This window comes from Argiope bruennichi, chromosome X1 (assembly GCF_947563725.1).
Source record: "Argiope bruennichi chromosome X1, qqArgBrue1.1, whole genome shotgun sequence".
NCBI lineage: Eukaryota > Metazoa > Arthropoda > Arachnida > Araneae > Araneidae > Argiope > Argiope bruennichi.
In genome coordinates, this window is record NC_079162.1 from 111,384,518 (window position 1) to 111,410,301 (window position 25,784).

The window sequence follows — 25,784 nt, forward strand, 5'->3', positions numbered from 1 at the left end:
GAAACATCGTTATAATATTTTCTCAAAGTATATGAATATCTAGCAATTTTCAAAAGTGAAATTTATTATAAGCTGAAACGCCTCTTTTATACTTGACACAATTATACATATATCAATAATAAATAGCCAAACTTTCATGTTCATTCATTGTTTTGAAATACTGATTAAAAATGAAACATGCCTCAAAACTCTTAAATGATATTTAATAACAGATTTTTACTTAAAAAAGTTTCTATATTATTTAATTCTGCTGTGTGCGTATATTATATTATATTGTATATAATAAAGCTCTAAAAGATGTTTCAATAATTCAAGTTTCACCAAAATGCAGCAGAATAATTGATTTACTACAGTATAAAAAAAAAAAAAATTAGGAAGCATACCAGACTCCAGCGTGTGAAATGTTCTTGAAATAGGACGACTTCTAATAGTAGTTGAAGTATCATAGCCACTTAACACAGAAACCAGAAAAGTATAGTTGTGATGAGGGCGTAAACCACTGTAGCTTATTCTATTCAAAATTGTAACATTTTTAATGAGATTTCCTTCATGATCTTGATATTGTACTTCATATCCATCTTTATCTCCATCAGGAACATTCCATGTTAGAGTAATTTCTGTATCAGTGATCTTAGGAGCCATAATTTCTTCAACAGCCTCGGGGTCTTGTAAAAATAAAATAAAATTATGTTTAATTAAATGCAAAGAATAGATTACAGTAAAAATTCGCGAACTGTTTTAAATAGAAGTTAATGAGGAAGAGCATGAAATGCTTCACAGTATAAATTAAATTTGCTCGTGCAGCTTTATTGGCATAATCAAGACTGATTTTGAAATAATTTTAATTTAAGAAAAACCCCTTTCACACTGACTCTTTCTTGTAAAGATTAACAGGAAAAACTGCATATCCAATGCATTTATAACATAAGACACATTTGAATGGCATTATTCAAGGGCTTAAAGAAAGCAAAACACTTTATTTCTATCAAAATGTTTAGTCTGAGTATGTTTAGTCTGAATACTCAATATGCAAGTTCTCACTTCCCTGGCGAGTATAATAATGGTGATTTGCCTTTTTGAAACCATTGTAGATAACAGATCATACCACTGCATGAAGGATCACTGCATATGCAAGTCGCAAAGGGAAACTATTATACAGTGACCACAGATATAGATATTCGAGGACTCTTTATGATTCATTGATGGTGCAACAGTAGAACTAAGAAATTCTTTGTGGTTTCTATGCATAAGATTCTATTACTTTTCATCTTTATTTTCCTTTTACACTACTTTTCTCCGTTTAAACATGATGATGGAGTTCAAATACTCCAAAACCTTCCATTGTAGCATTTTATATCAAGTAACAAACATTTTTCATTTCAACTTAAATTAACCATTAATTAAGTACACCTTGCAAATACACAGAAAATGCATCGTTATAACTTCCTAAAATATCATAAGTTGAAATAATTCAATATATATATATATATATATATATATATATATATATATATATATACACGAGGGCTGTTTAAAAAGTAGCCGATCTTGAATTTTTCTGCGTACGGTAATGATGCTAGAGCGGCGTGAAAGAAGACAACTTAATGCGCCTGCTTGAGTCCCTCCCCCCCCCCATATTCGAGTGTGTCAGTTGTTGCTTGTTGGTCGCTGAGTAAGGTATGTTATAAGTGTTCGTCGTATTTTTAATTTTTCTCAAAATAACTAAATACGTTGAGCAAAAATACTGCATCAAATTTTGTCAAACGTTTAGTGATTTTCAAAGCGAAACAATTCGTAAGATTCAGCAAGTGTTTGGTGGTGACGCTATGGGGGTAACACAAATGAAAGAATGGTTTAACCGATTCAAAAATGGCCGCACATCGGTGTAGACGATTACGAATACTCACCGGAAGGATAAACAATGACAAAAGAGTACTATCAACAAGTTCTACGCCGACTCAGAGATGCAGTTCGGCTCAAAAGATCAGATCTCTGGAAGACGAAAAACTCGCAGTTGCATCATGACAATACTCCGGCTCACAGATGATCCAAACTTTCTTGGCGAAACACGGAATTCTAGTCGTCTACCAACCTCCCTACACCCCAGATATGGCTCCTTGCAACTTCTGGTTGTTTGCAAAATTGAAGATACCGTTGAAAGGATCCCATTTTGAAAGCAGAGAAGAGACAATACAGAACGCGACAACGGAGATGAAAATCATTTCAAAAGAAGCCTTCCAAGAGTGTTTTTGGTAGTTGAAAGATCGGTGGAGTAAGTGTGTGAAGGTGCAAAGGCCCCAATTTTGCAATGTATATAGCAAAAGTTGCACTGAATTACTCGAATAGAACAGGCTATAAGCGTATACTAAATAGGATGCATTAAAAATTATCGCAGTCAATAAAATCTGGACTTATTCCTCCTATCTATTTCTGTTACTAAGGGAAATTCGCAGGGAAGTTTTCTTGCCTAAAACAAGATAATATATTTTTCTCTTTGAAAAATATGTTTTAAAATACCATATATTTGATTTTGAAATCGGAATTTTGCAGGTATAATAAATGTGAAACAGAGCAAAATGCAGAAAACATAAACGACCTTAGTTGAGTTTATTTCAAGAGAAACTTAGTTTTTAGTCTGAATGAGTTGTTCCTTGATATTTTAATATTCCTTAACATGTTGATAAGAACATTATTCAGAATAAATATAATTAATAAGATACAGACATTTTGGATTTATATTACTTTACATTTTGAATATCATTTAAGTATTAACATTTACAAAAGACAGATGCATTTTTTACAATCAATTATAGTAAAAAATAAACGACTTTAAAATGTTTTATATTTATTACAATTTGTAAGTATTAAAGAATAAGATGTAAATAAATAGAATACAACAAAAGCTACAATATTACGTTTCCGCCCCAAAAAATTTATAATTACCATTGAAATAATATTTTTTTTTTTACATAACACAATGCAAAATAATTTTAAAATATTACTTACACAGTCTTGCTTGTCTGTCTATAGGTATACTGTAAACACCACCACTTACAGTCCATATACTTATGTTGTATAATCGACCTGGAATCAAATCATCAAAAATAACAAGCCGGTTAGTATCATTCTGGAGTTTTTCTTGCGCTGGAATGTTAGTTCCACTAAGCTGGAAGCGGTAGCGATCAAAAACAACATTACGGATTGGGGTAGGAGTATATTTAATTCCTAAAGTTTTGGTTTCTTGTTCATCCGTTACAATGTGAATCACAGAATCAATAACAGGCTCTGAAAGAAAAAAGTAAGTTCAAAATTAGCACTTTCTACATACAATAAATAGATCTACTATAGATAACTCTTATTTTCTAGAAATGAACTATTGTTACAATTATTCTTTAATCAAAATTGCAAAAAATGTAAATTAAGAGATCGAAAAACAGATTAAATCTGCATAATATTTTAAAAGGGCAATACATAAAATGAAATAAAAGTAGCATTGAAATAACATTAAGAGTATAATATCAAAATGTAGAGCACAATGTGATGACAATAAAAACGATAGGGAAAAATTAAATCAAAATAAATATCTATAAGGTAACAAACTTTTTCGATATAATTATCTTTTAAAAAATTTCTTTCCTTGAGAGAATTACATAAGAAGCCATATAAAAAGATATAAAACAGAGGGCAGAAATTATTTTTTAAAATAGATGATTGGATTTTACATAGTTCTTAAACTTTTGACAGGATTAAACTTAGTCTTTAAATTACTTTGATAAAAGTTGTCTTCACGAATTTTCAATAGGATATTACAAGTTTTGATACAAACAAATACTGAATATCTGATTTTACAATGAAATGATTACACTATATAAATGAAAGTTGAAGTTTTATAGTAACATTTTATATAATAAATAATTCACATAAAACCTGTTTACTACAAACTCAATTAAAATTTTCATGCATCTATAGAAGGGGGGAAAAAATGGAATTCTAAGACAAATATCCACTTTAAATTAATTGTGATTCATAAAATTCAAGTACAACCCAAGAAAGATTATTGATTAGTCACAGGTTACAAAAACATTGTCTGCTACTCAAAAGACATAAATAAATACATCTACATTAATTTTATCAGAAAATCTGAGGATGAATAGAATCTACACAAATACTGATTATTTAAACTAAAACTTCATAATGAATGTTGTAAAAAGCGTCTAAAACAAAAATGTACTTTAAAATTGATGTTTATAAATAGTTACTTTTTGAAAATATAAATATAAATTGTAAAAATTTTACTTCCCCAATCATTTCATTATTCTAACCTGAGTATTAATCACATTTATTTGCAATACAAAAGTATAAATTAAGATAACGCGAGCCAAATCGAAAAACGAATAAGAAAATATTTATGAATTTTCTGACTGCGTCTCATTTACGATGCGACATTAAGAAAATATTAGCATAAAAAAATTAAGAGATGAACTTTCAATTTTTAAAACAAAATTGACACTTACTTGTTCGTGTCTGTAATCCAATTCCTTCACTCCGTAAACTATGACTCACAACATAGAATAAAAATGAATATAATTCTCCTGATTTTAGATCACTTATCATACATGTCATTACTCCATCACTTTGTGAATCGTTGGCCTGAACCTGAGGTTAAAAGAAAACATTAAAGTTGATATGTATGTATAAGGTATTAAAATTAAAAGAAATAAAAAGAAAGAACAACTACCTGATGGGAAAACTGTGGAAATGGTGACTTCACAGGATAGTAATTTACAATATAATAGTCTTTCTTTCCAGGAGGGATATTCCATTCAAATGTGATGTTATAAGAATCAAGAATATGGCGCACATGTTTTATTGGATTAGGATCTAAAAATACATGAGATAAATTAAAAATGTGTAAAACTTAAATATAAACTGAATAAAGAATAAATAATACTTCATGATTTTTAATGAAGTTTGCTAAATGGAGATTAATTATATTAATAAATAATCAAACAGATTTAGCATAAACAAATTAACTGTTTACTTTTAGTCTGAACCTGATCTAAATCTGAACATTTCAAATTAAAATATTGAACAATCCATAAATTTCATTGAGTGGCAAGAATTTTAATGTAATTATAAATCTGGAAACATTGCAGCATTCTGCATCATTGAAAATTATATATGAATAATACATTTATATTAAATGAAAATTCATGTGTTTTAAGAGAATTAAAAAAAAACCGATTGGTAATTTTGCATTTAATATGTTGAGGCAGGTATTATAAGGTTTTTTTCGCATGGACTGATGTAGTACACATTAAACCAAACATGATTACTATGATGAGCTAAGCATTCATTTATTAAATAATTAAGGTTGGAATAATTCTTTCATAGTTCATGGTTTTAGTGTTAATATGCCTATTTTTAATAATAAAACCCATAAATCATTCAAAAACGGAATTTGACTATAGTATTCTAGAAGAAAAAAGATATGGATATTAAAAAATTTACAAAGATGTTTTTATTTTGTATTGTTCATTCCTTGCAGAAATTTAAAAGTAGGGAAATTTATATCAGATTGTATTTAATTAAAATGAATTTTATTCGTTTTTCAAAAGCGTACAGATTAGACGGCAAAACTTCATTAGAATTATAAAATTACTCAAGAATTACTTGTTGATTAAAAAAGAGATCACCAAAAGGATTTAAATTTTCATGAAAAACTTAGCCATTTCAAAATTTTGAAAATTGGAATTCGTATGTTGAAGAGGAAAACTATATTTAAAATATAGGAAAATTTTATTTCTGATATTTGCAAGCTTTTAATTTTTTTTTTTTTTTTTTTTTTTTTTTACCATTTATTTCAAAATTTTTAGTCGAATACCAAAGAAATGCTATCACGACAATTTTCCATTGCAATAAAATATATGATTACCAATTTTAATAAAAGAAGCAATCTGCCATTCTTTTATAAATTATAAAACAATGAAAGCATTGCAAATATACAATAATTGTGAGAAAGAAAGAAAAGCATAAAATTTCGTTACAAAAGTTAGAAATACCTGTCCTGTATTAGCAAAATTTTGGAGAATACAAGGAATCAGTGATATTTCCATGTTTGTGAAAACAATTTACATCTACAACCATACGTTGAAGATTTGTTACAAAAAACATACAATACTTATTAAAAGTTTTTCAAACATGAAAATTCAGCATGTTTCACTTCATTAAATATTTAAAAATGTAGTAAAATTCATACACATAGTTTGCTCCACAATCTTTGCATCAGGACTTTCAACTTTGTTGCTAACAGAAACAACTTGGACTTCATACTTTTCACCAGAATCAAGGTTCTTTATTTCACAAGATGTAGCATTTGCAATAACTGCAATAAATATACTGTATTAGTAAAAATTTAAATGTCATATTTTGACGAAATGTAAAAAATGGTATAAACGTTATATAAATAAAATAAACTTTAAAAATGTTGTTTTGTTCTTGTTTCTGATGGCACTTGTTATAGACAAGCTCGCTGACTAAGTTAGCGAATTTAAGCCGAAATTTTTACGTCTCTTGTTTTTTAGTAGCACCATCTAGGGCCAAGAGTACGATTTAGCTACTCACGTTTCACGACCCTTTTTACGGGGCGGACTTCATTCATGCATTTCAATCCTTCAACCACCGATCATAATTTAGACCTGAACCAGAGAACGATCATCACTGATCCAGTACCCCCAGTGGTATTACTCTCGACATGGAGGACTTTGTCACCACGACAGATTTATTACATGTGCCAGGTACCATCACAAACGGAGAGTCTTCGGCTGGTGGGTTCGAGCTTATAACCCAAGGGATGCGAATCCAATGTCCTACCAACCAGGCTATCCCGGCTTCACTTTAAAAACAACATATGAAATCTGACAAGACTACATTTAAAGTTAAGTTTATATATTTTAAAAAATGAAAGGAGAAATGCATATTTAATTAATAAATAATTCTCCCATCCCAGAAAGTGATAATTTCTAATGCTTTGTTTCAGTTTTGATTTTAAAATTTTCCACATATATTCCCTAGCCTTTTAACACAACATTATATCTTCTGTCAAATATGATCATTAAATATTTATTCTAACTCTTAGAACAGGGGACAAGGTTTTTTAACATACAGGCATTCTTTATGCAGATAATTTTGTTCATATATTTATTAACGAGGCAATTTAATCTCTCTCTCTCTCTCTCTCTCTCTCTCTCTCTCACACTCACACACACACTCACACACACACACACACACACACACACACACACACACACACACACACACACACAAGAATATTTGAGAGGATGTGATCAAGTCATCTCGGTCGAGTGTTTCTTCATTACACATTGAATTTTCTTAATCAACTACTACAGAACTCAACTTAAAATTAAAAAGCCGACACATGCAATTACTGCATGCATTGAAATTTTTTTGGATATTTTCTTAGCTAAATAATAATAAAATCATTCTTTGTAATCCGTGTTGCACTAACACAGAAAAACTGCTGTCTCATTTAATTGAATGCCAAATTTAATCAACAGTACAAATTTTATCATTTTTAAAAATCTTAATTACTCATTATATTGTGTAAAATTATTTGTATGAATAAATGGATGACGATAATTAATTGAGGTTCGATTAGAATTTAGTTTCGTGTCCCTGCATTCATTACTTTGGATACTCGATGAGGGCACAGGTGATATCACTTAGCAACACATCCAGAATTTTATAGTTAATTAGTCATTAATATGCATTTCACTTAGGCTTTACCACTTTTCTATATTGGGTAATAGTAAGATCAAGAAGAGTATCTGATCGGTCCATATGATGGGATGTGCATGATGGGATCACAAAAGTATTTTCAACTGATATGAATGAATTATGGTAAATTTCTAGATTGAAAAAAATGGAAATGATACATGTATGATTTCATTTTCTAAATTTTCTATAACTAAAAATCACTACCATACACACAACCATGCAAAACAATCCTAATTTTGCCACTTATTACCAATAAATTTATAGCTAAATGGCAAAGTCGCAATTCTTCATGTTTTTTATGTATGAATTTCGAATCATAGTTATGATCGTTACTGCCCTACTTTTTAATATATTTAACTGCCCACCTTCCCTAACATCAACTAATTAGTTAATAACAAGATTGCACAGCACATGGAAGAAATCATGTTTAAAATTTTTAATTTTAACTACCAATTAAACATCTTTCTTGGGTACAAAAATTTAAAAATCATACTTGAATAGTACACTATAAGCCATATGTTAAACTAAAGCATCTAATAGTTACCTCAAATTGAAAGAAACTAATAAAATATCCTCCCTTAATAAACACTAAAAGAATATCATCTGAAAACAGGATTAATTAATAAGAATCGTTATTAAATAATAAATTGTTAATTGCATCATGAAATTGCATAGGAGTAACACATATGCAATTTAGTGGCACAAGCATTTATCAGATTATGAAACAAAAGCTCACTCTTTAACTCAATTAATCATTATAGAAAATTTAGACTATAAGATATTTAAAGCTTTGCAATTTTTAAATTTCCAATTGAAAAATCAATGATTATGACAATATTCACATCTTGTCCAGTCTTATTATTTCTGAAATTTTTAGCAATAATAAAGGGAAGGGTTTCAATTCACTCATTGAACACAAGAGATAATTGTTCTTAGGTTTTAGATAGGATACTGACTCTCCAGAGAAGGAGAGTTAACATTTAGACTCCTAAGCAATTAAGACATTTTAACTAGAAGAGTTTGGTTTAAACACGGAAGATTACCACCAAATTTTTCTATGCATAACATCCATTTAAACAATTCAAACCCAACAACTAAATTTTTTAATAAAGAAAGAAAATGATCTCTAACAGAGCAATCTGTAAAAAATTTGTGCTTTTGACTACAGTACACACGTGCAAATATTAATTATAATACATGAAAAGAGCTACAAATTTAATAATAAATGTTATTCCTGGCACAGTAAAACCTAATATCATGCTTTTATAATAATAATATTATCAACACTAATTATTTTTTTAAAAATTATTGTAGCCACTTCTTAATTAACATTTGTGCTTGAAAATTATTTTCTTAAGCAAAGGTTACAACCTTTGGTCAAGCATTTTCATACATGTAAATGCTTGGCCAAGAGTGTAATTGTATCTGGCACCAAGTATATTAAAGCATGAATTCATGCACAAAATAGAAATGGTTACTTACTGACTTCTTTCCAAAGGACAGTTTCAATAGGACGGTAACGTACAACATAATGATCAATAACAGATTCATTAGGAGAAATCCATGTCAAAATCATAGTGGAATTGCTTGCCTTGACAATTTGAACGTTTTGCGGTGGTTTTGGAGCTATAAAAATTAAAAAAAGGAATTGAGAAAAATCTTTTTATTCAGGGATATTTTGTAAACAGAGCCGAGTAATATACATTTCTTCAATGTAATTTGTAAGTTCAAATAAAAAAAGAAAGGCACTTTAACATCAATGCTGAATCTATTAAAACTCAATTTAAAAATCTTTAAGATTAAATATACTATTGTCTATAAAGGAACCAAAATTGTTTATTACGAATCTTAAAAGCACATCTCACTTTTACTGAAAAAACTTTTTATATCGTAGTTGATAGAAAATTAAAGTAAAATATTTTCATTCCTAAGTTAATAAATAATAGTAAAGAATAATAAGGCCACATTCTGCTCATATATTCCCAATTATTTTAATAAATGCCAAATTCTACATATTGATAAATATAGGCTCAATAGATGGTTAATATCCTGCAGATACACACATGCACAAAAAAGACCCTCTTAGGTAATTTTAAAAGATATTGAAATAATGAAAATCAGAAGCAAAAAGCTTTCATAGCAAGACATGTAAGAAAATCTATTCATTTTAAAACAAATCATAAGCAAATGTTTCCAATTACAAAGTGACTAAAAAAAGTAATTGTCTGCTTTTTATAAAAATAATAAATATATATTTTCAAATTAAGAAAACGAATGAAAGAAAATTTATAGAGCCATCAAAGAACAGCATATAATTAAGAATTAAATATAAATTTCTAAGAAATAATCACAACTTTTGTATAAAAATAAGACTTACCAACAGTTTGATAATAAGAATGGGGTTCACTCTCCAAACCATAACTTATAGCATACACTTTGATTTCATAACTAGCACCAGAAAATAAGTTATTTATTAAAAGCCAATTATCCTTAGTAGTATTAGTGAGAATTTCTCCAGTGTCGTTTCGTAGCCACACAACTGTATATGAATCTTGTCTACTAGTCACATCCGATTTCCAGGATATATTCCATCCAAGGTCTACAGGCTCTAACATTTCAATCACGGGGGAAGAAGGCCCTATAAAAAGATAAAAATGAAATTTAAAAAAATGAGCAAGAAAATTCATAAGGTTTCACTAATTATTAAATAACTATGTAACATGACAAAAAATATTATTTTAATCGCCGCTAAAAGTAATCATATGTGTATAGCATTATAACCTCTGGTATAATACAAAGTTAAAGGAAAAGATGTGAGGTTTCAATATTCTGGTGTAAAAGTAAAACATCATTTCAATTGTAATATAATTTTAATGAAAAAGCAAGTATAAATATTCTCTGATTTCGACAAACAGCCTCATGTGTGAATAATTGTATTCATATGCTAGCTAGTATGGAGATCCAGGTAGGGATTCATTTTTAATATAAACAATAACTGAATTAGTTTTAGCACAGACATGTCTGCATGTAACCAATCAGAGGGATGACCAAAATCTCAATTTTCCAATATAGCACCATCAGGATCGGATTATCAAATAGACGAAATAAACAATGGGCTCCCAATATTTGCATTGTCTAAGGATACCTAGAGAGCTTGATCCAACCCTGAATACCACAATATTGTCCATTTTGTGTTTTGAGTATAGTACAGAAAAGTTGGGTAAGTTTTTGGAAATCTTCACATTGACCAGTTGAGCCAAAAATTTAATAAATATCAATATTTTTGAAGACAAGACCACCTAGAGATTTCATTTATTTACGTAGTTGCGTTTTGGAGTCATTGTGTTCATGTGGATTTGCCAAAACATTCAACCCATTGATGGACTGTAGATCTACATTTCATATAGATCTACAGTCTGGTGATAAATTCTTTATTATGCCACACTTCATCCATTAAACATATGGCATCTTTGAGCTATCATGCTCATATACAGATAATTCTTTTTCAGTCAAATGTTTTGATGATTGCAATAAATGGCGACTCGTGTATTTTCACTATGTGAGTGCTGTAACGCACAATTCTACACTGCATATTTGCAATTTCAGCATAACTTATGTTCTTTATAATAAAATTTATATAGTTTAGTAATAGTCTTTCACACAGAAAGGTTGTTCATTTTCTTTGCATTCATTAGAGATAATGGAATATTCTGGCCACTCTATACAGTATGATGAGTTGCTTTTCAATACAAATGTACTTAAGGATACTCTTTATGAAGTAATATTTATTCAAATTTCCAACATTTTATCCTGAGCGATAATACAACATGTGACAAAAGAATAACCGAATATTTAAGCCTCTTTTTTTTTCAAAAGTTGTGTTCCTTTCTTTTTTTTTTAAATCAGAGCTTCTTCTTCACAGTTTTAAATAGGATCAAACAAAATTTATTAAGGCTGAAGAAATTTCGAAACACTCCAATTTCAGATTTTTCAACATTTGTAACTAAAATACGTTTAAAAAAATAATTTTGAATATTAGAAAAACACTCCAATTTACCAACGACAATTATTTAATTCTATTTATCCTTGATTATTTCTTCATTTTCCTTCATTATGTATTTTCACCTTTCACCTAGAGAAAATGTTTTGATTTGTGAATAAGCATTATAAATCCCTTTGTTAATACTGCTTTGGTGAAGTGTCGTTTACAGTGCTTTTCTTGTTTAAAAATCTTAATGGGAATACAGAATAAAGAACTGCTCATTCTAAATGGTTATGTAGAATCGCAGTCAAAGGAAGGAAATTGGAACAAAGAAAAATCTTAATTCTAAGAGGGACAATGCTTCTCCATGAATTAGTATGGACAGAAAAATGCCTTGTATACAGAATACAAGGAAATGCCGGAGAAACCATAAGTTCTTTTTGCCTGAAGAATGAAATGATTAAAAGAAAACTGTTTGGTTGTAGACTGATGTAGATGTTACATGGAAAATCAAATACAAAAAATGAGTAGATTTATACACCAAAAGACAGTTAAGAATGTTGTAATTCGATGATCCTTATAAACTACCCAATTGCTGCCATATTTTTTCATTTTAACATTTCATATGCAAGAAAGCAAAAAGAATTAGAATGAAAAAGAACCATTTTTTTTTATTTCTATAAAATTGCTTTTGTTTGTGAATAAGCTCAAAGAAAATATATTGTTTAATTATAAAGGAAATTCTGAATTCTACACAAAAAGATTATTACAACTAAAACATAGCATTTGCATTTTATTTATACTTACTGGTAGCTTGATAAACAAGAGCTGGTTCACTTGGCACTTCTTGACTAAGGGACACCACACTTATGGAATAGTTTCTTCCAGGTAATAAATCACTAAGTCTATACTGAGTATCATGAACAACTTGTGGAATTCCATCACCATTGTATATTTCTAGCTCATGACTACTCACCTTTAATAAAACAGTAAAAATAAGAGAATTTTGTATAAATATCTTAAATTAAAGTAAAAGAAAGTTAAAATAATAAGCCTGAGTAATCTAACAGACATCTCAAGCTATGGGAAAAATTCTTAGAACATTCCTCAAAATATTTTTGTCATAAAATTTCAGAAAAATTTATCATTTCAAAGAATTTAATTAAAAATTCATCATTAAGTATTTCTAAAGTATATTAGAAAATTCAAATTATTTTTCAGAATTATAAAAAACTTACCAGATAAGAATCTTGAAGACTGCTATTATGAGGCTGCCATTGAATCAAAATTTCTCCAGCATCAATAGCAGTAGAATTTAAATTTATTACAGGAAGAGGTCCTACAATTAAAGCATAAGAGATTAGGATATAATTATATTGGATAAATATTTTAATTAAATCGAATAATCTTAAAAGGGCTTACTGGTAGTAATATTGACAGCAGCTGGCCAACTAGCAACATTTCCACTGACAGTTTTTACAATAACTTCATAAGTTCTTCCTGGTTCCAAACCTTCATCAAAACGAGCAATTCGTTTTTCAGACTTTCCTACCGTTTGTCGTATACTATTGCGAATTCCAAGAGCCACTTGATAACGGTCGAATTCTGACAAAGTCTTGGGTGGAGACCATATTGCATCAAAAGAATATGGTGTCAAATGATTCTTGCTGTATGTAACATTAGTTGGAGGTAGAGGAACTGAAAAGTAATGAAAATTCCATTAACATGATTTTTATTATTAAACTAACTAAAAAAACTGCAGCACAGAATATTTATTCTATTATTAAAATTATATAGATTATATTTATTTCAAGACAAAAATTAGTTTCATGGCGTTTTACAGAAATATTCGTTACTGAAGATAACTAGAGTGGTGATTATTGTTTGTTTCAGTATAATGTTAAAATAATTTAAAAAACAATTAAATTTTATAATCTAGCTTTGAGAAATAATTAAGTCTGTTCTGTATTTCCGTCTTCAAAATGTTTGTTATAGTTTATTAAATTACCACTGCAAATGAATGAACTGAATGAACAAATGAATTATGAGTATTCACTTTATAATTCTTTTTATTACTTAAATTAACTGTTAGCAAAATTCTGCAAATAATAAGCAGAAGTTCTAATGTTTCGGGTAGGATTCAGAAATTTGTATTTATGCACAGAATATATGAAATAGGGTTATGAAATGTATACGCTTTTAATCACAACTGTAATTGCATTCACTAATAATATCTTACCTGTTCGATATTGAGCTTCGGTGGGTTCACTAATTTGACTATGGCTAACGGTTTGAACAGATATATTATAAGCTCTTCCAGGTATAAGACCATAGAAAGCTGCTTGAGCGGGGCCAGGAGGTTCTCCTTCTTTTTCTACAAATAGCACCGATTGTACTGCGTCTTCAGGTGATATGCTAACACGATACTGGTCGAAAATACCTGATGGGTATGGAGGCTGCCATAAAACAAGAAGAGTTGTTTCGTTTCTAAACCACACAATGAAGCGTCCCGGAGTGTTCGGCTCTGTGAATGAGAGAAAATTAAAAATAAGTACAAGCATTTCATTTTGAAATTGATTCACTTCTCATTAATAGCATGCAAGCTGGAAAAAAGCGAGACGGAACAAGCGTTCGAATAACAAGCGTTAAAAAGAATTCAAATTCACATCTTTTAATGTAAAATATAAAAAGAAAAATGAATGTAAAAGAATTCCAGTATAAAGATAACAAAAGGAAATATAAACAAAACTCACTTGTAGTAAAATTCGATGATATGAAGACTGAAGATTCTTTTTCCTGATACAAAGTGGATAGTTGTACTTCATAGGATGCTCCTGGTGTTAAGTCATGAAGAGTGAAAGACAAAGAATCTTCAGGCAAATCAAATGATCTAGGACTGAGGTCATCTTCAGAAGATAATATTGCCAACTTGTATCCAGAATATCCACCAGTAATTGGAGGTTCCCATACAAGATCGACAATTTTGCCAGTCTGGACATCTACTGACAAGTTGCTAGGTGGATCTGGTTCTGCAAAAGGGACAAGGTGGTAGTTAAATATCTGCAACTATGAATTTCAGAATAAATATATTGAACATTTACCTTCAGCAATTTTATTCGGTCTCATTCTTTTCTTAAAATAGTATTAAAATTTAATCTTAACCGAATGTAAATTTCATTACTTATACATTTTTAGTTTATTGTTGCAAAGAAGGGAAAGAATGTTGCACGAATTTCTCTAGAGAGCAAATTAAAAATAGCCAAAATTTCTAATATTCCGAAATACAGTTCGATAAAAATTAATCAAGTGAAATTAAAAATACCAATAAAAACGCATAAAACTCGTTCCTTAAATGGAAATGGTTTTTGATAATTCTCCAGTGATCTACAACAGGAGAGCCCATATACTTGCCTGTTAGTTTTCGTATATGTCAAGAAAACAAAACATTAATACGCTTATTTTTACTCTTTAACCCTTTATTTATCGAATTATTCTACCATCATTTTTTCAAATTTATTTTTGAACGTTACGTTTATTTTTGAACCATTAGGAAGAAGAGAAAAAACTTTTTAATTATTAAATTAATTTAATTAATAATAAAAGATGTTTAATGTTATTTTTAGTTCACATCTACTGCTTTCTATTGGAAATACGTTCTTCGTGTTCTTTCAAATACTGTTAGAAAAAATAGTCATATTGTGAAGGTGTCAACCGGATTTAAACGGTACTTTAAAGTACGTTGGTAAATAAAGGGTTACAGTCAAACACTATGAGCGTAGACGGAACAACATTATGCCCAGGGCACCATATATCTTTACTTCGTCACTGACTTCCCCATATTGTTGTCTATTAAGAGATCACAAATCAAAATTATAATTATCGATCATAAGGACAGAAAACTGAAAAATTTATAAAAAGAATCATTAACTATCTTTTTTTTTTTTAACATAAATATTTTCGAATTATTAACAATTTTCACAATCTTTTAAAGACGGATACAGTAAACCCTAGATTTAACGAGGCTCGAATCAAATGTCTTAGACTTTAGTTCATTCTTTTAATATGAGTTGTTACTAGTTTGTTTCTAACATAGTAATATTTTATATAAATGCAATATAGGAAAAATATTTAATGAACATTTTATTATAAATTACAATTTCAAGTGTAATACCATGTTTTAAATACTATTAATAACACAATTCGCGATTTATATTTGATCCCAATTCGCTCGTTAAAATTGAAGGTTTACTGGATTATATTATTAGAGACACTATTACCTGTTGCAATAACAGTAGTCCAGGTCAAAACTTCTGTCATGGATCGATTGGAGTAATATAACTGGAATGCATATTCCGTCCCTGGTATAACGTCATCCACAAGAATGCCATCCTTTACGTCCAATGGATGGAATGTAATATTGGGCGGTGGGACACCAACGGGGGGATGATAATCCAGACGCAGCTCCCCATCTTTAGACACTGCTACTTCTGGAGGAAGTGGAAGATCAACTTCCACGCAGGAAATCTGTAAAGGAAAAAAAAATTAACTGTTAAATCCTTTTCCATAGTAAGTATTATTATCAATATTAATTTTTTCCATAAAATAATACTAACCTGTATTTCTAGATTTAGGACACAACGAACAATCTTAATTTTAATAAATTCAAGAGCAGATGGTTCAACATGTACTGTTTTCAGTAATTACCGAGATATTTAACAAGAGTACAATTAAAAATATAAAACATATATGTCAGGGACAACAAATCCCTGCATTAAATGAAACAAAATAGTTGGAAAATACTTTCTTTGTAAAGGCAGGAAAATAGAATAATAAAATATTCAGCTGAAAACTAACCTCTAAGTAGTTAGTGCCTAAACTTTTAGTTAAAATACTTGAATATCATAATCCCTTTTTTGACTTCGATTTTCTCATTGCTTCTCGACTTAAAAATTTTGCGAAGAGCTCAAAATTTTTATTAATAACTTCGGACATATTTTGTCAGCTTGCACATTTTCAAAGCATGTTGGAATGCTTCAATTACTAAGTAGCAAATGTCAATTAAAAAAGAAATCTTTTAAGCATATAAGTATGTAGAATACGGATGGATTTGTCTTAATATTCAGTGGAATTAAAAAAAAAATAGTTTGATGCGTTGTTTTACAAAAAATAAATCAGATGCGATGACATTTTTACAAAATGCAAAACTGAGTTTTTAAAATTTTTTGACTGTATCGCTTAAATTTTAATCTAACTTTGTTTAATGATTCTATGACATTTAAATATACCATTGTGCCAGACAGTGTCAAAATATTCGTATTTCAATAGAAACAAATTCGGATTTATAAGTTTTTCTTAGAAATAGAAAGTAGTAGAACAACAACAACAAAAATATTCTATATCGCACATTATTAAAAAAAATTATGCCCGCCAGGCATACATTTTTTTCATAAGAGTTTTAAATACATCTTTAATTTATTACGGTTTCCACGTTACAACAACTGGGGAAGCTATTAAAATTAATAAAAAAGAAAAACTCATTTTCGTTGTACAGACCTTAACAAATTAAGTGGAAACTTGCAAGTTACACTACTGAAAATAATTTAACCCATGTTCAATTTATCTTGAAATTATTTTTTTAATGTCAACTTAATGACAATATGCAGCTGAATTTTTTTATTAATGCCCCGTGAACATAACAATATTCAAATAAAAAGTATGCTTACTATCACGGCGTCAATTAAAAACCAAAGAGGTAAAATAAAAATCAGGAATATAAATCAAATAAAATTGCTATGTTTTAACTCTACTGATCGGAGTTCTGAGTGTATAGATACTAGCAGCAAAGAAAGATTATAAACTGTTGCGATATTCGAAAATAAAATCAATTAAGAGTGAAGGATCAGTTAGTCGCACTAGTGAACCATGCAATTTTGGATTCACTGGGTCGGAAATCCAAATGAAGATTAAAAAAAAAAAAAAATCTGTTATTCCCTAGCGTATTGTCGATGTTATATCAAAATGTCTTATGTTATAAACTACAAATAGCAAAATATGCGAAATTCTGATGCAACAGCTGGAACCAGTAGTGACATATGGATAATATGCAATTATCTCATTTAGCGTACAACAATTTGAAAGCAGATGCAGCTAACCTATATAAGTGTTTTGCACCAATAAAATAGTTTTGACAATTTTGACATAAGCTAATTTGATATACCTGTGACGATATATTCGTTCTTTCTGTACCATATTTCAAACAGTGAAATAATAATTGTATCAACAAACGGGCATCTTCTGCTTCACGAAATATTCAAATTTCTCGACAAACTTTTCATTTTAAACTCACGTCAAGAAATATGTTTACAATGAACAAATTTAAAGCAAAACCGTCGCTCTCTTCGTTCCACACACGAACAGAATGAAGAATTAATGACGACACATTGTTCTATTTCATGACGTCTCAAAAACACAATACTTTCGGAAGAACAATGAAAATACAAGGTTGACGCAACTAACACACACTTTTTGTCACGGAAATATTTTTTTTTTTTTTTTGAGTAAATTAGCAGGGTAAAAGTCGAGCAGATATTTGAAATTTGTGAAATAGACAGACGGTAGCAGAAACTTCTTAATAATACTTTAGAAGAAAGTAAAATTTGGTTCTGTACGAAAATTTGTAAGGCTTGTTGGTTCTATCCTAAAATAACAGTAATCGTTAGAGTAAATAATGAAATTATTTTCATGATATCGTTTTCAAGATTAAGAGGAAAATACTGACTATCAAAAATTACAAAAATGATCAGTGTTCATTCAAAATTTTCTTTTCAACAAAGAAATAGCTATTCTACTATTTGTATCATTTGGCTAAAGCTGACAATTAGTAGCTTAGCGAGTGTAAGTGTCATTCGAGATATGGAATTTTTTCGTTTTATAATATTTTATTTAAAAAGTCATGTAAACACACAAATATTTTGTCTCCATATAGTCTCCTATGACTGGCACACGGAACCTCTATACCCCCCCCCTTTACCTCACGTCACTACACCTCTATTGAATAATCTTGCATAAAGCGGTATTGGATCACTGCAAAACTAATTTATATATTTCAGTCGAATATTCCAAAATCAGTGATGTGAACTAAGGAAATTTTATTGAACATATTGCCATTTAGAAGTCTACAAAACGATTTCATTAAATTAGATTAAAGTTTATCGATTTCATAAAAGAATGTATAATAAATAACATATTGAATAAACAAGCTAACTAATATCAGCAAGAAAAGCCATTACAGTTAATTTAATAATTAAAAAAAAAAGAAGCACAGAACTGATAAACGAAATCCTCTCTTAACTGTAACGATCAAACAAAATGGAAAAGACGGATAAAATAAACAAAGATATAAAAAAAGGCTGAAGTTACATGACATACTGTAATAAAAATTAATGAAATAACTTTTCTTAGAAGCATCGAAAAAAATATTCTCATTGTTGTTTTGAGAATGGTTCTATCAACAAAAAGTAAGCATCTTGTTGCCACATTTTCCTGTTTTGTGTCCTACTAATGACATATTGGAATAAATAAAAAGTTGTACATTTTTCCCATTATAAGAATTTCATTTCCGATTTCTCACAGAAATATCAAGGCTTAAGAAAATGAAGTTAATAGAAATAAGAGTGACCTACTTTCCGATTCCAAAATTTAATCAAACACTCCAAAAATTAATCAAATTGTATACAATGTTATTAAAGACTAACCTAGATAGATATTTAGATAAGATGGAAGAAGAGGATACTGAATTTTTTAAAGTCACTCATTTCTTTCACTTTAAATTATTTTTGAAAGAAATTCTGAAAAGAACGGAAAGGTACTGGTTATAGCATTAATTTACGCAATTTTCTGCAGTAAACTAGCTGTGCATTGAAAAGAAACAGAAAATGAAAATATCTATAATTGCTTTCCTCAAAAGACTAATTATTTATTATGATTTTTAAATCTCTTATGTGTTTCTATTCGCTTCCGATAGTTTCTTCGCATTTTCTAACCCGTTACGTTCAGTAGAATTTTATACTGCTTCATATACATTATTTGATGATATTGATACAAATACATTATGCTAGTATTGTAAGTAAACTGAAAAAGTATATATCTATGCAATAAAATACTAAAGAGAACTTTAAAAATACAGAATTACTGAACCTTATATTACCGATTTCTCTAAATGTCATTTTAAGACCTAAGCATAAATGATGAACAAATAGAATAAATTTAGAAATTTTTTTAACCGAAACATATCATATAATGTATTAAAATAAAAATCCAATCCATTATCAACAATCGAAGAAAATATCCAACCAATTATCAACAATCGAAGAAAATATCCAACCAATTATCAACAATCGAAGAAAATATCCAACCAATTATCAACAATCGAAGAAAATATCCAACCAATTATCAACAATTCAAAAAGTTATATCTCAATAAAATTTTAAAGGTTTGCGGTCAGTCAAATAGAAGAGCCAAAAGGTATACAGAAGAATATACGATTCACTGGAATTGAATAGACAAATTCAAAATCCACTTCTATTTTACATAATCATATCATAACTTATTCAGTTTCGTTTGTACACTTTAAAACAATACGAGTTTAAAGATCAGCGATTTGGATCCAATAAAATCACTGCCAACAAATAAAGGATTTGGACACTTAGCATTCAGCAAGAAGTAAAACAAAGCATCTCTTCAGATACTGAATCATGATGATATGAAATTAAATGTGACAAAAATCTTATCCATCATCTTTGTTTCTTAATTACAATATCAGTATTACTTTCCCAAATGACTGCCACTGTCTTCAGCTAAAAATAGCCAATAGCTTAACATGCAGCTGTTATTTTTGGTTCGGTTGGCCTTCACAATCAAATTCGGATACCCTCAGAGTCTGCAATTTATTCGCCTTATAAAAAAAAAAAAACCGCAGTCACTTCACGCAAAGTATCACATCGCTTTACATGAAAGCAAATTCATTTTACATAAGCAACCCCAGGATTGAAAATCCTGTCATTCTCGTATTAAAATATTAATAAGAATCGTTTATCTTAAAGAGGAATCCTGCTTATTATAGATAACTGTACATCAGACTACGAACGTTACAGTCTAGACAAGTCCGCATTTGGGATTATAAACCTCTGCGATGTTTTTTCTATGGGTTATTGTATACATTTCTAAACAAAATGGCATTAATTATTCTACGCAGAGAGGATGTCATCACAATGGCGTAATATCATGATGCTTCGCCCCAGTGGATTAATGATTTTTTAATTACATCGAAATAGAGGGTCTGAATAGAGAGGTTGCAATCTACGAATAAGACTGAACTCTATGTTAACAAATATTAACATGCTTCATCGTAATAGTTTTATCAAATCAGCGATACTTAATTTGCGCATTATTTCCAGAAAAGCATGGTTTTAACAATACGTTATCATGTTTCGTTAAATACAGACTATAAAATGTAACGAAGTAATTCATTAACATTACAAGTTAAGAGATGGTAATCTTTTTTTGGGGAAAAAATGGTTGAAGCAATAAAATGTTTGACACGCTGCCTGCACGTACCATTTAAACTGTTAAAATGAAAAACCGATATGTTTTGTACCAGTCGCGGTTGATAACCTTAAGTTCCGGTTAGTTGTTTTCATTCATGAGGGAAATTTTATTATAAAATAGCATACAATTATAATAACATTATAAAGCATTTCAGTTAAAAGCAGTTAAATAATGCATTTTGTGCAATACATCACTAATACTTGTTTGGTATGCTTGTATCTTTTTAATGACCATAATATCAAAGAAGAATAATTTGCTGGATAAGCAATTTATATTATGTACAGTTATAAAAGCTGTAATTTTAACTAAATATCATTCATTTCTTTTCAAGAAAGAATCAAGATAATATTAATAGTATAATGCGCAAGTCTTCAGAATAGGTAATTAGCTGACGAATGTGGTTCAAAATTCGATTTGAATGGCCCATGGTATAACTTGGAAACGGGTGCTGGCATAAGAAAGACAAACAATAACGAATCATCAGATGCTTATGTTGTATACAAGTTTGATTATTATTAATGATGGATAAAACACCCAGTATAGAAAAGAATTTAAAAGTTGATTATGGAAACGATAGAAATTAAGCAAGAGTTTGGTATTACTGCGATTAAGAAAGCATTTCTGAAAGCTTGAAAATGAAGTGATTATTTTCGCTTCAGCAGAAAAGAGTTATGCATGTGGTTTATTGATTTTGATTGAGTCATATGCAGCGAACTATGAGAACATACATTCATATGTCCAAATATAATTTATTCCAAAAAAAACCTCAGGGCGATAGGCAAAGGTTTTCTCAAGCTTTCATAGTTTCCAGGATGCCTTTGAGGAAATGGGCCTTTTCTTTAGAAAAGTGGCACTCGTAGCCACAGGCGGTCTAAGCGAGGCGAAAACCCGTAATCAGTTTCAAAAACTACCCAACAGTAATGCTATCTGTTACGCTCCAATGGCAAGCTGAGAGTGATCAAAGGCATTTTTTGGTTCTAATTCTCAGCGGTATCGCATCAACTACAGTTTTTACTTTATGCATGATGTGCTCTTTTAGATTCAACGACTTGTTTAAGGATTTCCCTTTTCAACAGACAGTATGGAAAAAATAAAAGCAGCCAAAAACACAAATGAGAGTAAAATACCAAAGAAGATTTGGTCTTTGTATGAGAAATAAAACCACTCACTGTTAATAAAATTTTTCTTTGGTAACTTCAAATTCCGAAAGAGATTAAAAAAAAAAAAAAACACTGTTTGATAATGATGTCTTGAGATAATTATACAACATGATATGAACATTGTAATCAGCTCATACACATGAGGGTTTATGAGGGAACAAATGAGAATGGAATACCAGAGAAAGTTTGATCTTCGTATGAGAAATAAAACCGCTCACTGTTAATAAAATGTTTCTTTGGTAGCTTCAAATTCCGAAAGAGATTTTTAAAAAAACACTGTTTGATAATGATGTCTTGAGAAAATTATACAAAATGATATGAACATTGTAATCGGCTCATACACATGAGGGTTTATGAGGGGACAAATGAGAATGGAATACCAGAGAAAGTTTGATCTTCGTATCAGAAATAAAACCGCTCGCTGTTAATAAAATGTTTCTTTGGTAGCTTCAAATTTCGAAAGAGATTTAAAAAACATTGTTTGATAATGATATCCTGAGAAAATTATAAAACACGAAATAAACTTTGGAATCAGATCGAACAAATGGGGGTTTGGGGGGGGAGGAGGGAAGTAATGAAAATTTTCTCTATGAAGTTAGACTTGAAAAACCTTAAGGAATTCAAGCAAAAAGTGCATATTTCGAAATTCCATCTGAATCTGAAAAGTTTTCAGTATGTATAAAAATTCCAACCAATCAGATAGCATGCTCAGGTGATTACGGGGTCTTAGAATAAAATATTTTACGAATAACAAAAACAGAGCAGGAAAATGATTTTATAACAATCGAACCCTCAAATTTTAAAGATAAAAAAAAAAAAAAAACATAGCTATACAATTTTTTGGAGTAAACTATTCAAGATGATAAAGAAAATGTGGAGTTTTTTCGCTCTTTTTTTTTTAATTTATATAAATAGCGATGATTAATCTCTTTAAAATAGAATAAAATTTTGTTTATAAATTTATTTATTAACTTTCTTTTGGTTGAATATAGAGAAGAGTAAAAATTTCTATAAAATATTTATCAAATTATTAAAATTATCAACCCCTCCCTCCTTTATTGCCTGCAGTCTCATAAATCATCAATGACATTGCAATAGTGAATTCGAGGTATTTTCTAAGCGCCATATTCTATCGAAACACCAGATATTTAGCACATATTAACATGCAGCCAATATTTATATTCTACGCCACAAATATTTATATTCTATAAATATTTGCCGCGTTAGTCTTACAATTTATTTGTATTTGAAATGGATACGGAAATTTTAGGTTTTTATATCTCTCGACAATACTTCTAATGCCTGTAAATCTGTTTGTATCAGGAAGGCATTCCTATAAAATTGTAACCATAATACATGCAATAAAAGCTGTTGTGTTTCGATTTGTAAGTTGAAATTTCATATCCTCTTTCTGAGATTGAAATTCTTGCACTTTGACATTTATAGAAATAGCAGTTCAGCTCTTTTAACTTTCGATGTAATAGCCATAATGTAGATTAGAAGTTTTACACTTAACACGCATTTTAATTCGTATAATTCGTTAATTCTGTTTCCTTAATGAATGGAAACAAATTTCGTGTCCATCCAATAATATTTAATTCTCAGAATAGAAATCGTGCATTGATTGAAATTTCAATTATACACCAATTTCTTTTCTCTTAATCGTATCGCACACAATACATTCCTTTGTGCCATTTATAAATTTATTCTAACAAAGAAAAGTACAACAGAAGAAGAAAAAGTCCCAGATGCAAAAATTCAAGAGATCAACAATGCATCCACAAAAAAGTTATCGATTCTTTACAACAACTTTCAATACCAACTACTGATTTTTAGATAAATTTTCTCAACTCCTCGTTAATAGAAAGTAAAGATTGATTATCAGGGATAAAAAGCATTGAAAAGGGAAATGGTTACACAATTTTAGAGTCGTAAGTATTAGGAACCCTAAAAAAATTAACCTAAAAAATAGCCGTAGCGTGAGAGCCCAAAGATTAACCTAAATCCAATTGTAAAATCAGCTTGCTTTGTTATCCTCTCATGGTGAAATAGCTCATTAAGCCAGAGCGATGCGAAGGCTTCCAATTCACAATATAAGCCGAACAGTTAATTGTATACTAACAATAAAAGAAAGAGAAAACATTATTAAACCTGATAATTAAACTATACGCAGGTTTTTGATTCAATATTCATTATTTTCTTTCAAAAAGAAAAATCATAAAAAAGGGGGTGTCTTTATAATAAATATGGATACGAAACTGCAATAAAGAATGTTTTAAAAGAAGGTTATTTTTATTTCTTGAGATTCAGATTTTACCTTTAAAAGGATAGAAGTACAAAATGGCTCTGCAATATATATTTTTAATTAAGATACAAGGAAACAATTTTGATTCGTTACATTTTTCGTAGTCGTACATTTCTTAAATATAGATACGGAATCAAAAAATTGAAAATTTTGCTTAATTTTCCCATGTACATGAGGAAATGTCTCTCAATAAAAGTAATTTAGGACATTTGAATTTGTTTGTTTTTTGATTAATCAATATGAATTGACTGATTGATAAAGCTATTTAAAGTATAAATATTCGTGGCAATTGAAAATGAATTAGCGTGATAAACTTATTTTGGAACTTATATACCAATATGAATTGATAGATTAATAAAGCTATTTAAAATAAAAATGCTCCTGCAATTGAAAATGAATTAGCGTGATAAATTTATTTTGGAACTTATATACCAATATGAATTGATAGATTAATAAAGCTATTTAAAATAAAAATGCTCCTGCAATTGAAAATGAATTAGCGTGATAAATTTATTTTGGAACTTATATACCAATATGAATTGATAGATTAATAAAGCTATTTAAAATAAAAATGCTCCTGCAATTGAAAATGAATTAGCGTGATAAATTTATTTTGGAACTTATATACCAATATGAATTGATAGATTAATAAAGCTATTTAAAATAAAAATGCTCCTGCAATTGAAAATGAATTAGCGTGATAAATTTATTTTGGAACTTATATACCAATATGAATTGATAGATTAATAAAGCTATTTAAAATAAAAATGCTCCTGCAATTGAAAATGAATTAGCGTGATATTATTTTGGAACTTGTATACCAAAGTAATTTGACTATTCAGTATATTAAGGATGGTAAGATATATCACTGATACCTCACCAGCAGAATACTCAAGCCTTGTAGTGTGAAATGTGTTAATTAGGAGAATTATTG

The 25,784-nt window shown here is 29.3% G+C and overlaps 1 protein-coding gene across 3 annotated transcripts in view; it reads right to left on the reverse strand.

Moving 5' to 3' along the window:
* The window catches only part of LOC129958491 (tyrosine-protein phosphatase 10D-like), a 122,990-nt gene that overhangs the window by 17,580 nt on the left and 79,626 nt on the right, over positions 1-25,784 (reverse strand). For all 3 annotated transcript variants that reach the window (XM_056071001.1, XM_056071000.1, XM_056071003.1), the window contains exons 3-15: positions 16,057-16,303; positions 14,533-14,808; positions 14,019-14,303; positions 13,202-13,477; positions 13,018-13,118; positions 12,587-12,755; positions 10,175-10,435; positions 9,280-9,423; positions 6,260-6,385; positions 4,739-4,881; positions 4,515-4,656; positions 3,007-3,285; positions 384-665 (exon numbers count right to left, since the gene is read on the reverse strand). In XM_056071001.1, coding sequence (XP_055926976.1) covers positions 384-665; positions 3,007-3,285; positions 4,515-4,656; positions 4,739-4,881; positions 6,260-6,385; positions 9,280-9,423; positions 10,175-10,435; positions 12,587-12,755; positions 13,018-13,118; positions 13,202-13,477; positions 14,019-14,303; positions 14,533-14,808; positions 16,057-16,303 — 2,731 coding nt within the window. The remainder of the gene's footprint in view (positions 1-383; positions 666-3,006; positions 3,286-4,514; positions 4,657-4,738; positions 4,882-6,259; positions 6,386-9,279; positions 9,424-10,174; positions 10,436-12,586; positions 12,756-13,017; positions 13,119-13,201; positions 13,478-14,018; positions 14,304-14,532; positions 14,809-16,056; positions 16,304-25,784) is intronic.